Source organism: Sus scrofa, chromosome 16 (genome assembly GCF_000003025.6).
Source record: "Sus scrofa isolate TJ Tabasco breed Duroc chromosome 16, Sscrofa11.1, whole genome shotgun sequence".
Taxonomy (NCBI): Eukaryota; Metazoa; Chordata; class Mammalia; order Artiodactyla; family Suidae; genus Sus; species Sus scrofa.
The window spans coordinates 68,821,555-68,836,800 of record NC_010458.4 but is presented as its reverse complement, the minus strand read 5'-3'; the positions used below and the strand labels follow the sequence as shown (position 1 = coordinate 68,836,800).

Genomic DNA, 15,246 nt, shown 5'->3' with positions numbered 1-15,246 from the left:
GCCTTTCACTTACCCTGCTGAAGGTAACACATGCTTGTCCTGGAGCAGATAAATTGCACTCAGCGAAATTGGTTATAGAGATGAGTTTAATTTCTAAGTGGTATTGGCCTTGAAAGGATTTAAGGAAAAAGAGAATAATGACTGGAAGATAAAGGCAATTATCAATTCTCTCCCTTCATTAAGATGGTATCAAGGGCGGCATGATGATGAGACAAGCTCTGTTACATGGAATAGAACATAACTCGCTCTGACGGTAAGCCTCCTTCTCCATGCCTTTTTAGGGGGATGAAATCAGTAGTAACCCCGCCCACCCCCAACCCTAAATCTGCCCAGGTAGTGAATGGTAACAGTTTAGCATTCTGTAGATTTTTCCTTTGCTTGTGCAGCATACATAGATAGCAAGGGGTTTCGGGGGTTTTGTTTTTGGTTTTTTCCCCCCAAAAATGTGGTTGTATATATGTATTTTATTCCACAGGTGGCTTTTTCACTTATATTATGTTTTTTTTTTTTTGCTTATTAGGACAGTACCTCTAGCATATGGGGGTTCCCAGACTAGGGGTCAAATTGGTTGTGTTTCTGAGACATTTCTAATAGTTGTGCAATATTACACAGGAATCTAATCAGTTCAGCCATTCCTCTCTTGATACATGTTTCCATTCTGGAACGTGTTTCTTTACATTTTGGTTTCTTTCTCCTCTTTCATATATCATAAAGAAATTTTTTTTTTTTTTGTCTTTTGTCTTTTTAGGGCCACACCTGCAGCCTATGGCGGTTCCCAGACTAGGGATCCAGTGGACCTGAAGCTGCCTGTGCATGCCACAGCCACAGCAACATGGGATCTGAGCCGCATCTGCAACCTACATCACAGCTCATGGCAATGCTCGATCCTTAACCCACTGAGCAAGGCCGGGAATCAAGCTGCATCCTTATGGGTGCTAGTTGGCTCACTAACTGCTGAACTACAACGGGAGCTCCCATCATAAAGAATCTTTATATTAAAGCCCATTCCCTCCTTACCATGTTGGCCTGGCATCTGACGTCTAATTGGGATAGGAGGTGTGATTCTTATGATTGTTGTTTCATGCTGATAATTCCAGGCATCTTGACCTCACACACTGTACTGATTAACCAGAGTTCCTCCTTTCTGCTGTCAGCCTGTGTTTAAACTTCAAGCTCATGGAACACATTGCCTGTTGTATCTGTAGAAGGACCAGTTTTATCCTGTGGAGCAGCTGTGTGAAGAAACTGTTGGATTTTGCTGGTGTGCTTTAAAATTTTTATTGTTGTTTTCACACCTGTCTTAAACCTAGATTTGATCTGAACAAAGGGCTTTCCAAAATGTGAGTTCAAAGGGAAAGGCAAAGACTGCACAGACCAAGATCCTTAAATGCTGCTTGTATCTCAAGTCTCTGGTGCAGATTAGGGGGCACAAAACTTGTGATGAACTGGTGATTAGAGGTGCATCATTAATACTAATAACCTTTGTGGTTCTCGTAACTGACTGTTGAGAGGAGGAAGCAGGTGGGTGTGGCTGGTTCTCAGCAAAATCTCCCCTAAATGGAAAAGGACTTTCATAAGGATGTCAGCCTTGGCGTATGTTATCACACAAATCTTCTTGCTCTTCTAGTTCTGGTCAGACTGTGTTAAAAAGAAACCCACACCTGTCTCACCCCCTGGAGCAGTAAAGAAGGGCTTGGGAGCTGAATCGCACCTGTGGAGGGAAGGCTTGCTGTGGCATATATCAGGAGATGCCCCAAACCTTTATCTGGAGGGATGAAGAGGAGGGGACAGGAGCTTTTCACATTCTACCTGCTAAGACCCAGTTTCTTCCTTTTGTTCCAGAGCCTGGAGCTATTTATAACTTACACTTAGCTTCTTTCTTGGTGGCTCCAGAGCCCATACAACATAGTCTTTCTGAGAATGTTGTTTATAAGGGACTTCCATTATGCAGCATAGAGAGGGGGTAATTTCAGGATTTTGAATGTAAGCCATTTGCTGAAAAATGGCCTATACTGTGACCCCAGGGGAAGTGGAAGCTCATATTCCTAAGCCAGATGCTATACCAGGTGAATTCACATATGGTATATCTTTGATTCCATGGGACAGCCTTAATAGGAAAGAGTTTTATCTCTGTTTTACATGGAAACCGAGGCTTAAAGAGGTGTGACCTCCCCAAAGTGACCCTCTGCTAAGTGACAGAGGTGAGATTTGAACCCAGGTCTGAGGGTCTCTTCAGTCCATGCCCCTTCCCTTACCACACTTGCAGTTTCAACTTTGGAAAGTACCTGCTCTTTGATATATGGGATGCTGTCTTACTCTGTGATCCTGGCAAGGTCCCTTCCCATCACATACCTCAGTTTCCTCATTTGTAAAACTAGGGAGTGCAGACAAGGCCCTTCCTGATCTTCATATTCCGTGATTCTCACTGGCTTTTCATTTGAAGCTGTGCATACAGCCTGGGAGCAATAGTTGGCCTTTTGCCTTGTCCCTCAACCCCAAAAGACCCTGCCTTCTTCGACCCCCAGTAAACCAGCTGCCAACAAACCCAATCTGGCCAAAATTGTTATCTCTTTGGTGGAGGAGAGCATGTTGAGTTTGGTTCCTTGAGAAGGCACTAAAATGGTGCCCATTTCTAGAAGAAGACTGTTTATCCAAGAGTACAAGCATGGGGAACTTTCAAACAACAGAGTTAATCCACAAGAATTTTTTTGTTAATGATCATTCCCTTAAAAAAACAAACAAGCAAAAACTCACCCTTGTAATCATTGAGGAACAATTTGCTATAGTGTGTAGAGCATAGTGGTGGTGAAATGCCATGGGCTACAGGTAGTTTCTCTTGATGTCCTGGTGATCCAGTTGGCACTGTATTGATAGGGCATTGCTTAGGAACTACGATAGCATTGTTGTGAAACAGCAGCAGTGTGACGCAGCAGTCTCAGTGTCTGTGACCTGGAAGCCCAGATTTCTGTGTTAGTGATATTTCTGGAGTTTAGAAATCTCAATTCTATGAGTCTGTTCTTTTCAAAGTTACAAAGAAAAATTAAAAACACTTCATCCAGCTCTAGTCCAACTTCTAGATGCTTGTGTTTTCCCCCAGGAGATAGACTGAGGACTAGGATAGACTTTCTTGGCTGCAAGGTTACTTCAGTTAAGGGGAGTCCCCTGCAAGGAGGTGGAGTAATCAAAGGAAGCAGGAATGTGGAGACAGCCATCTAGGCTCCCCTGAGGAGCAGGGGAGGGCATGGCACAGCCAAGTTTCTCAGGCCTAAAATGGGAAGATCCTTCCTGGTCTAGCCACCAGATTCTCTTATGACTGCCTCAACAGCAGAAACTTCTGGATCCTGTCATTAAGAGGTCTTAGCTTTTTTCTGTGTGGTTCTGTATCTACTCTCTATTATTTCTGGAACTGCTTTTCTACATGTTAAGGTTTTGTCCCCAAGAAGAATTTGATTTACCCAGTGAACCCCACTTGGACACAGGCTTCTTGCTAAGCCATACACGTTGGCAAGTCAGTGGATTATCTGCCCTTGGGCTAGGGCTCTGCTTCTGCCCCAGGCAACTATCATGTTCAGAAAAGGGACAGTCATAGGCCCATCCTGGACTCCTTCCTCGGCCTGCTTAGGCATGGCCATTTCTGCTTAGCGAGAGAGTGTGGACAAGGTAGGCACCTGACTGACCTGACCAGCCCCAATGTTTCTTTTTGGACTAAGATGGCACTTGTTGAACCCTTGTGTTTACAGAGCACCAACCTGTTCTTTTTTATTGACTTCTCAACTCCAACCTGCAAATCCATTTTACAAAGAAGGAAGGCCCTTCTTTATGTAAAACAGGCCCATTTGAAAAAGGGAGGAACTGAGACTTGCAGAGGTTTGATAACCTGCCCACTTACACAGTTAGAAAGTGGTCTTTTCTGCTTCAATTTCATACCAAACTACTTTTGGTAAATAAGAACAAACACTGAATGGATGTCAGCAAGCATGATTAAAGCTACCACATCCCTACTAGTGAGAGTTCTATACTGAGGTTCATTGAAACCCCCCAAAGATTCCATTTCTCTAGGCTGGGTAGTCCAGCCCCTGTGGACCTGCCAAGCAGAGAGGTAGCAATTGGAACATAATGGCAGATGCTGACACCAGCTCCTTGAAACTATGGAAGACTTATATTTTTTTACTTACGTCCAGTATCTCCAAAGGACTTTCTCTCTGTGTTGCAAATAAACTGAAGAGCCATCTCCACCTCCCGGTCCAACACCAGCTGGCCATATGGTCTGGGCTCTCCACTTAACCTCTCTAAGCTGCACTCCCTTACTTGGAAAGCAAACAGTTTGGACTAGGCCCTTCCAGCTCCACTTCAACCCAGCAACCATCCGTTGGCTGCTTGCTGGCTGGCCCAGGGCTGTGTGTGACGATGCACTTCCTAGGATACCTTTACTCTGTCTTTCTAGGCTGTTTTGTTCTGTTCTCACCTCATAGCCATTTGCACCAAGGCAGGAAAAATTGTAATTGATGACTGCTCCTATTACTTGTCTGCCTCCCATTTGACTCTGTATCCCATGGGACAGGGACAGCAGCTTGTTCCTCACTGTTGTAATCCCAAGGCTTAGCGTAGCATCTGTCTCATAGTAGGTGCTCAGTAAACATTTCTTGAATCTGTGAATGATTATGGGGGTGAGTAAATGAGAATGTTTTGATCCATGAGCTGGCTGAAGCCTGGGATTCATGTCTATGAGAGCAAAACCCTTATTTAGGTCTCACTGAAGCTCCATGCTCTTTCCTGCGAGAGCCATCCCTGATTCCGAGAGAATTAAACAAGAGTAGTCTCCACGTTTACCCATCTCCAAGGCCAGAGCTGGCTACTTCTCCCTCCTCAAGGCTGTTTTAAGTGTCTCACCTAGTTCTTCTATCATCCTTGAGGTGTCACCATCCCCACTCCACAGATCAGGAAACTGAGGCTCAGCAAGGAATGAAACCTTCTCCTGGACTTGTAGCTGCAATCAGGCAGAGTTGGATTTGAACCCAGGTCCAGAGCACTCTTGCTCCCTTAGGTACCTACAATATCAGGTTTGTTCATGGCCTTGCTTTTCAGTTTGGTCTGTGGATAGTGTCCCATGCTAGGGAATTAGATTTTTTAAAAAATAGTTCCCTTCAAAATGATTGGACCGTTCTCTCTCAAAGCTGACTTGGAGAGAAGATTTTGAAATGCTTCCCTTTGATTTTGACTTCCTTTCTGTTTTGTTCTGGTGCTCCAGCATTAAGCCCTGAGGGTGCATGTTAAGGGCTCATATATTAGTTTCGACTTTGTGCCCAAAAGCTCAAAATCCTTTAGGGAATATTAAATTGAAGGCTACTTAATCACGGATGAGTCCTCCCACTGCCTCCCACCTAGCCCTCAGCCAGGCCTCTTTCTCCCACTCAGTGAGTGAGCCAAGTTCTCTTCATGGAACAGGAGAGAGGCTGCCTGCTTCAGGTCAGAGGGAGCAGCTGGGCAACGGTTTCTACCTCTGTCCTGCAAAAGCCATCCTTAGGCCCAAAATAGATTCATTCATGTGACTGACAGGGCTTAGAGATTATCCAGTATCAGCAAGGATTCTTATAGTTACAAGTGACAGAAACCTAAGTCATGCTAAGTGAGGAAAAAACTAACTGAAGACAATGTATTGAGTCGTGCACCTGAACAGGGCAGGGGGTAGACCTTGCTTCAGCCGTAGGTGGATCCAGATCCCAAATGATGCCAGCAGGAACCTCTCTCTCTAACTCTTGGCCGTTTTTTATCCTGCTAACTAATTTTAAGATAGGGAACTGTCCATCTGGTGGTCCCAGGCAGATCAGACTTCTATCTTTCATGTTCAATTTCAGCAGAAGAGAGCTTACCCATCTCCCAGCTGTCTCAGCCAAGATTTACTCTGATTTACAGATACCCATCCCAGAACCAACCACTGGGGCCGGGGAGCTGCAGTGCTCTGATTGGCTGAGCCTGACTCCCTTGCCCATCCTCAAGGCAAGGCGAGGACCTCCCCCAAACCTTGTGGAACTGAGGGATGGGGAGTCCCCAAGGAAAATCAGGAGCTGTTACCAAAAGAAGAAGAAGGAGTATGGAGCAGACACACAAGACTTGCCTGTTGTCCAGCCCCCTTATCAATATAAGAGGAACCTGGGATCCAGTGAGATGATGGGACTTGGAATGTTGCCTGGCAGACCAGCAGCTTCAGACCCCTACTTAGTTCCCTCAATTTTTGCTTTTTATCTATTCATTCTTCTTTTTGCTTGTATAATTAATAGCATTGGTGCATTATCTTTATAAAAATATTTATGTATACAGGAAGGATGGGTTTAAATCCAGGCTCCAGCCCGCACACCAGCTGTTTGACCTTAGGCAAGTTACTTTTCTGCTTTGTTTCCTCTTCGCTGTAGTGGGAGTAATGATAGCCCCTACCTGGTAAGAGCCTTGTGACCATTAAGTGACTTAATGCATATAAAGTGCTTAGATCACCACCTGACATAATAGAAATCCTTAACAGATATATTCTGTTACCATCATTTCATCGTCTACCTTATTTTTTTAACTGCTTATGAGTATTCTATAGTTTGAATTTTTTATCATTTATTTAAACTTTCCCTTGGGAGTTCCCGTTGTGGCGCAGTGGTTAACGAATCCGACTAGGAACCATGAGGTTGCGGGTTCGATCCCTGCCCTTGCTCAGTGGGTTAACGATCCGGCGTTGCTGTGAGCTGTGGTGTAAGAGGTTGTTGCTGTGGCTCCGGCGTAGGCTGGCGGCTACAGCTCCGATTGGACCCCTAGCCTGGGAACCTCCATATGCCGCAGGAGCGGCCCAAAGAAATAGCAAAAAGACAAAAAAAATAAAAAATAAACTTTCCCCTTGATGGACATTCTCTTTGTTTCTACTCTTTGCTCCATTTCAGAGTGTGTCAGGAACACCCCCCAACCATGCCTTAGTTCTCACACTGTGCACGTCTAACTGAACATTGCACTGAGGGGCTGGGACCTAGTCGGACTGTGAACCAGATGATAAGGGACATGCTTGGGCAAGGAGTGCGATGTCTTTCACTCCGCTCTTAGTCAAAGGTTTGAAATGCCACAGGTGTCTTCTGGGGACAGAAATGCTGAGCCACGAGGGCATCAAGGTTGATGTTGGGTGATTGAAGTGGCAGTGTCCCTGCTTTGACCCCCTCTGAGGACATCACCAGCTCCTGCCCCCAGAGGGGCTCTTCCAAGGATCTCGAGGCCACACTGTATCCGGGAGCCCGCAGAGACTGGGAGGCCATCAGTCAGGGTGCCTCATGCCGTGTGGTAGGAACAAATGTATGTTCAGAGAAGAGCACAGAAGAAGACATACCCTAGATATTTAACAGAGGTCAGCCCCCAGTGGCAGAATGTTGCTGTTGTTATCAGTTGTCTTTTAGCCTTTCTGTGTTTCCCAGACTTTCATTCTGAGCAATTATCATTTTGTCGTCAAAAAAATATATATATATTGTAGGGAATTCCTGTCGTGGCTCACCGGTAACAGACCCAACTGGTATCCATGAGGGTGTGGGTTCGATCCCTGGCCTTGCTCAGTGGATTAAGGATCTTGCTTTGCTGTGAGTTGTGGTGTAGGTTACAGATGCAGCTTGGATCCTGTATAACTCCAATTAGACCCCTAGCCTGGGAACCCCTAGGTGTGGCCCTAAAAAGACAAACACGCACACACACACACACACACATATACATATTATAAGTGTTACTTTAAGCATATACTATCTGGATTTGCATCTTGGACCCAAGTCACTTTCCTCTCTGGGCTCTACTTTCCCTGTGTGGAAAATGGAGTGATTACTCCTGGTTTGCCTCCCCAGCAGGGGGTTGGTACAGCTTAGAGAAGGGAGCATGTTCTGTAAAGGATTGGGCACAATGCACTGGCTCTGGGGGGCAGGGGAGATGGCGGGGAGCACGGAGGCTGTTACTGTCTGGTCTTAGCTAAACCCAGCCTCTTTGCATTGGGAGCGGTACCCTAGCTTCCCCTTCCCGGAGATCACTTTATGAAGGCATCGGGCAAGGGAACGCTTCTCGTTTATCACACACTGGGCACACTCTCCTGTCCTGTGTTGATCTTAAGGCACAACACACAGACAGGTCTTAAGGGGGTGGCTGAGACGGCGTGTCACTGGGGTGCGTGATGGCCTTCTCTCTTCCTCCCTGCCATCCCCAGGCCTCTGTCTGCTGCAGTCTGAGGTCTAAGAAGAGGAGGGATGTGGGACTTTTCTCATGGGCTCCCAACAGGAAGGTAGCCTGTGGGCAAGTGTGTGGAACCAAGTCTCCTGCTGGATACTGGAGAGATTCATTTCAGCATGTCACACAGTTGTCATTGTTTTTTTATTTAAGCAAAGAGACTCTCCTAAGCTGGGACCAAGCTAATGACTCCTGCTCCCGGCTAAAGTCAAAGTGCTGTTAGGTATTTACTTACTAAATAAATGAGTGGATGGATTGAGGAGAGAGAAAAAGTGTACACCCTCTCCCACAAAAAGCACATGGTGTCAAGGCTGTGATCCAAGCTGAGCCTTTTATTGGAGTTCTGAATAATCTTTAATTCCATGATTGGAATAAATTATAAGCGAACTTAGTCGTGGCAGTGGTGGTGTCTGTGTATCTACTGGCAGGCTGCAGGGCCCAGCTCGGGGGTTCCAGAGAGCCGGGCTCCCTGCTCTATTGTATTTCACCTCATAGACTCCAGGCAACTTGTTATAGCTGACCCCCACTCCAACCCTGCTTCAGTCAAGTGAGCCTCCTGTAAAATTGGATGGAAGGCAGAAGCTTGTGTAGAAAATTAGATAGCACCTGTCTTTCTTGGCCACAGAGGACTCAGCCAAATTAAGAGAAAGGGATTTTTTAAGAGGTGCTTTCGTTATTTGTGAAGGCCAACAGAATGAAGTTGGAGAAGGCTCCCCCAGAAGGCTGGCTGAAATGATCAGAGGAGTTTGGGGTGGAGGAAGGGTGGAGGAGGGCTATGTGGGGTCTGGATAAAAGCAGTCCAGCCAGATGGAGGAGCAAGAGGGGACATGAAAGAAGTACAGAGGTTTCAAGGGGAAAGAGAGAGACTGACCTGTCCATCAGAACTGTACTGCCCGAATAAGGGCCATTCTGTCCATACAGCTGGAACTGGGCTCACAGCCAAACACCATGGGTTCATTCCTGCCCCATCCCGCCCCTCAGCTTCTCTCAGTGCCTGTAGCAGAGGTAGAATTTAAAGCTACTTGACCTGTTTTCCTCCCAGCATTTCTTTCTAAAAATTATAAAACATACAGAAAACCTAAAAGAATTATGCACAGAACACTTATGTTCCCACCATCCAGAGTCTGCAGTTAACATTCCTCTGATTGTATCACAGGTACATCCATCACCTCTACCCATCAAACCCCTTTTACTTTCTGATCCGTGTCACAGTAAGTTACAAAGACATCCTGGCCCGTTCGGACAGTTGAACAGTGGATTGCAGTAGCATGTGAAAGGACGGCTTTTGGGGATCTCCCTGGTGGCCGAGTGGTTCTGGACTCGGCGTTGTCCATAACTGCTGTGGCTCAGGTTTTGATCCCTGGGCCAGGAACTTCCACATGCCTCAGCCCACCTGCCTCCCTCCCCCACCCCCAAAAAAGAAAGAGAGGTTTTGTTTTTATATTCAGTGCCCCAGATATCATGAATTTTTCACTTTTCCACGTCTCCAGGGTCTGGTAGTTAGTATAAAGGAGTGAAGCAGCTCTGGAATGAGACTGTGGTGCAGTGAGAGCTGAAGGGACCAGGGAGCACCTGCCCCACAGAGAGAGGCATCCACCGTCAGCTGCAGCTCATTGCAGCTGTGTGATGCTCCGGAAAGTTTTTATATGAAATCCTTTACTTTTTCAATGTTTGCAGATAGTGATTATATATGGGCAAAGGGTATCAAGGAGGACTCCTATTTATGATTTTCTGTAGCTGCCATAACAAATTACCATACGTTTATTCTTACAGTTCTGTAATATGAAGCCCAACGTGGGTTTTATTGGGCTAAAATCAAGGTGTTGGCCAGGGTTCATTGCTTTATGGGGGCTCTGTGGGAATCTTGCTCATCTGAGTTGTTGGCAGAATTCAGGTATAAGCAGCAGTAAGACTCCTGTTTCCTTGCTGGCTGTCAGCTGAGGACCATTTGCAGCTTCTAAAGGCCATCTACCTTCTTTAGCTCATGACTCCCATCTTCTGTCTTAAAAGCTGGCATAGCAGTGGGGAGTGGAGCCATTCTGTTATCTCAAATCTTAACTACTTCCTTCTCATCTCTCTGACCCAGCCAGAAAAATTCTCTGTTCTTAAGGACCTGTGTGATTACATTGGAGCCGCCTGAATAATCCAAGATCCTCAAACTAGTGTCAAGGTTTTTAACTGTAATCACATCTATAAAGTCCCCTTTGCCATGTGAGGTAACATGTTCAGAGTTTCTAGGGATTGAGGCTTGGACATCTCTGGGGGCCACTGCTCTGCCTATCACACCTGGCTTCTGGCTGGAAGCACAAATTGGTCATTGTCATTCCTTCTGAGGCTGCTTGGTCCTCAGCTCCCTTTTCTGGGCCTTGGGAAAATCTCTAGTACCTCTGTTGAAATATACCTCAGAGATGAAAAGAAATGAAGGACAAAAGGAATCTTCAATTGTCTATAATCGTATTATTAGCAATAATATTGATACTGTTTTTCTGAAGTCGTTATATCTTAGGAAAAAAACAAATAAGTAACTGTTAATGTTAAGAATCAGGAGTTCCCGTCGTGGCTCCGTGGTTAAAGAATCCGACTAGGAACCATGAGGTTGTGGGTTCGATCCCTGGCCTCGCTCAGTGGGGTAAGGATCTGGCACTGCCGTGAGCTGTGGTGTAGGTTGCAGACATGGCTCAGATCCCATGTGGCTGTGGCTGTGGCGTAGGCCAGCAGTACAGCTCTGATTGGACCCCTAGCCTAGGAACCTCCATATGCCACGGATGCGGCCCTAGAAAAACCAAAAAAAAAAAAAAAAAAAAAAGGAGTCAAAATTTTAGCAAAACAGTTATAATATGTAAAACCAGACATTGCATTGAGAACTTTGTCTAGATACTCATGTTGCAACAGAAGAAAGGGTGGGGGAAAAAACATAATTGTAATGTATACATGTAAGGATAACCTGACCCCCTTGCTGTACAGTGGGAAAATAAAAAAAAAAAAAAAAAAAAACATAACAAAGCTGCAGACCAATATCCCTTATGAATATAGATGGGAAAATCCTCAACAAAATATGAGCAAACCGAAGTCAGCAACATAGAAGAAGGATTATATACCATGACCAAGTAGAATTTACACCAGGAATGCAAAGTTGGTTCAACATACGAAAAGCATCAATTAATGCATCAGTCGTATGAACAGAATAAAGAACAAAACCCATACGATTGATTATATTAGTAGATTCAGAAAAAGCATTTGACAAAAGCCAACACTTTTTCATGATAAAAAAAATTTAACCAACTGGAAATAGAAGGGAACTTAACCAGATAAAGAGCATTGATGAAAAACCCTCATTAACATTGTATTTAATGGTGAAAGACCGAAAGGTAGAAGGGTGTCTGCTTTTGCCACTTCTTTCAACATTGTACTGGAATTTCTAGACAATCAGGCAAGAAGAAGAAATAAAAGACATCTAGATCAGAAAGAAATAAGTAAAACTATCTCTTTTTGCAGATGACATTGTCTTGTATATAGAAAATCGTAAGGAATCCACACCAAAAAAAAAAAAAAGAATCTATAAATTATTTCAGCAAGGCTATAAGATACAGCCTCAGTGTAAAAAAAAATCTATTATATTTCTGTACACTAGCAAGGAACAATCAAAAATGAAATATATATTTACTAGTCGTTTCTCCAAAAAAAAAGAAAAAATAGTAATCGCCTATGAGCCCATGAAAATAAACTCAACATCATTAATCATTAGGAAAATGCAAATCAGAAGTTCCTACTGTAGTTCAACAGGATCGGCAGTGTCTCTGCAGCACCAGGGCCAGGTTCAATCCCTGGCCTGGCATAGTGGATTAAAAAGGATCCAGCATTGCTGCAGCTGCAGCATTGCTTGCAGCTGTGGCTTGGATCTGATCCCTGGCCTGGGAACTTCATATGCTATGGGGCAGCTAAAATACCAAAAACAAAAAGCCACAAAGATGGACAGCAAGAGTCTGTGAGCATGTGGAGAAATTGGAGCCCTTATCCATTATTGGCAGCAATGTAAAATGGTGCAGCTACTTTGGAAGCAGTTTGGCAGTTTCTTAAAGTTAAACATGAAGTTACCTTATGACCCAGCAATTCTGCCCCTTGTTATATACCCAAGGGAATTAAAAACTTATGTCTACACGAAAACTTATATGTGAATGTTTGCAGCAGCATTATTCATAATAGCTGAAAGATAGAAACAACCCAAAGGTCCATCACTTGATGAATGCCTAAGTAAAACGTGCTGTATTCATAGAGTGGAATATTATTTGACCATGAAAAAGACTGAGGTACTAATGCATTCTACAACATGGATGAACCTTGAAAATATTAGAAGTGAAAGAACCCAGACACAAAAAGCCACATGTTATATGATTCCATTTATATAAAATGTCTAGGGTAGTAAGATTTATGGAAACAAAACAATTTAGTGTTTTCCAGAAGGTAGAGGGAGTGGATAATTCATAGTGACTGCTAATAGATAGGAAATTTCTTTTGGAGATGAAAATCTTCTGGAATTAGATAGCGGTGGTTGTTTTACAACTTCGTGAATATATTAAAAACTACTGAGTTACACACTTTAAAAGGGTGAGTTTTATGTTGAATTTTATGGTGAGTGAATTATATCTCTGTGAAAAATATAAAATTAAAGTTCAGTAAAGCTGTAATTTTATGTATTTAATATGAAATAAATTTATGATGTATCTATTCAAATATATTTCTAGTGCTGACCACTGCAAAATCATAGAAACCAAAACCAACACAGTAATACTGAGTGCATTTGTTGCAGTATCTAGTGGTTATAATGATAATATTAAGGATGCTTAATATGCCAAGGGTTCCTTGGCAGAATGGTTGGTTCCATGTTAGAGCAGGAAACATACACGTTCAGCCTGGAGAATCTTTGGATGTATTTTACCAGAAAGCAAGGAAGCTCTCAGTGCTCTGTGGTCATGTGCAAAGGACTGGGAACCAACTTGAGAAGACTGCCTTGGACTAAAGATGGGCTTATTTGGGAACCAAGAAGAATAATACTTGCACTGAATTGAAACATACCAATTATGTTGAAATTTATGAGTTCATAATGAAAACAAATAATTGGCTATCTTTGGATGATGCTAAGGAACCAAGTCCTTCTAAAAACCAGTAAATTAAGAATCAAGAACTTAACCTGTCTTTCCTGTACTTCAGGGTAGCCAGATAGCTGATGTGGTAGAGAGAGTTTCTCCATAGATATATTCCAGCTAGTAAAGAAAGAATGATAGAATTGGAAAATGACCAGTTTTCAAACCCTTGGTGTAATAAAGAATTTAGATAGGAATCAGCAAGGGCCGCCAACATCACAAAAGGAAAGACACCTGGGCATTATGTTTCCCAAAGAATGTTCACACCAAGTTCCTGTTGTGGCTCAGCAGGTTAGGAACCTGACATGGTATCTGTGAGGATGGAGGTACAATCCGTGGCGTCACTCAGTGGGTTAAGGATCTGCCATTGCTCCAAGCTGCAGTGCAGCTCCAATTCATCTCCTAGCCTGGGAACTTCTATATGCCAGGTGTGGCCTTAAAAAGGGAAAAAAAAAAAAAAAAGAATGTTCACACCAGCACCCATGAAGAGGCTGCCGGAATATCTCATCAAATTAGGTCAAGCCTCTATAGTTTATAGGAGCCAGAGCAGACAGAGCAGACATGTTCAGAGACACCACAGCAATGCATGAAGCAAAAATGTAGACTATGGGAAATACTGTAGGACAAATGACCCAGTTTCTTAAATACATGGTAAGGGGAGGAGAGACCTAGGAGAAGCATCAACCAAAGGCAGCATGTGGCCTTGTCTTGATCCTGACTGAAACAAACTAGAACATCAGGGAAGTTTGAACACCAACTAGATATGTGATGATCTGAAGGAACTCCATTAATTCTTTGGGGTGTTATTATGCTATTGAAGGCCTGCAGGAACAGGGCCTTCCACCCTCAAGCTTCCCCACCGGGCTGGCAGAGAGCAAAGGAGAAAAACATGCCCAGGGAGGGTGGGAGGAGGGGCCCAGCTAGCGAAGCCCAGTGTAATCCTCCAAGTAGATGAATACATGGTTTCTTCTTCATGGGGAGGAATGTGCAAGGGGTGGTGAGAGAGGCAGGAGTGTTACTGAAGGCTGACCTCCACATTGATCGTGAGGTTAGACAATGTCTTTCTACCACTGTTGAGGTTTAAACAAGTTAGTGGGTGTAAAACACCAAACCCCAGTGCTGCGTCATCACCATTGGGGGTCATTGTTTTGTAACTGTTCACAAACAGAGCTCTTGGGGGGTGGGGAGATTGTGTGTGTGTGTGTGTGTGTGTTATCCCTGTGCACTGTACAGGGATTGCAGGCAGGACTTCAGGATGCCAAGTGGAAGAAAGTTCTGAAGTGAAGTTCTATGGCGAACTCGGCTCCCACTCATTCCCTAAAGACTGGAGGGGAAGTAGGAACAGTTGGCCGAACCATGTGCTCTAGTTCCCTTGGCAAGATGAGAGCTGAACCTGTCCTCTCCCTGTCCCCTGTGTCTCCCTCTAGCTGCAACAGCAAACGTTACCTGGAGATGCTCCCCAACACCAGCATCATCATCCCCTTCCACAATGAGGGCTGGTCCTCCCTCCTCCGCACCGTGCACAGCGTGCTGAACCGCTCGCCCCCGGAGCTGATCGCCGAGATTGTGCTCGTCGATGACTTCAGTGACCGAGGTAGGGCCCATCCCACCCAGTTTCCTACCTCCCACATTCCGTCCAGTGACTTGCCAAAGGGATGGCAGGTTTTCTCTTCTTCATCAGCACCAGCATATGGGCCACTGTGTACTGATGCTGGCACTATGCCTGGCCACGAACCTGGCACTGACCACACATTAACTCATTGAATCCTCACAACAACCCATGGAGTAGATTCTGTTTTTATTCCATTTGTATCATTGTAGAAATGTATTAAACTGCAAGTAACAGAGAGCTTTAAGTAACAGCATAAACAAGTAAAGC

The 15,246-nt window shown here is 44.4% G+C and overlaps 1 protein-coding gene across 5 annotated transcripts in view; it reads left to right on the top strand.

Annotated features, from left to right (window-relative positions):
• The window catches only part of GALNT10 (polypeptide N-acetylgalactosaminyltransferase 10), a 308,767-nt gene that overhangs the window by 195,959 nt on the left and 97,562 nt on the right, over positions 1–15,246 (top strand). For all 5 annotated transcript variants that reach the window (XM_021076942.1, XM_021076943.1, XM_021076946.1 and 2 more), the window contains one exon: positions 14,795–14,961. In XM_021076942.1, coding sequence (XP_020932601.1) covers positions 14,795–14,961 — 167 coding nt within the window. The remainder of the gene's footprint in view (positions 1–14,794; positions 14,962–15,246) is intronic.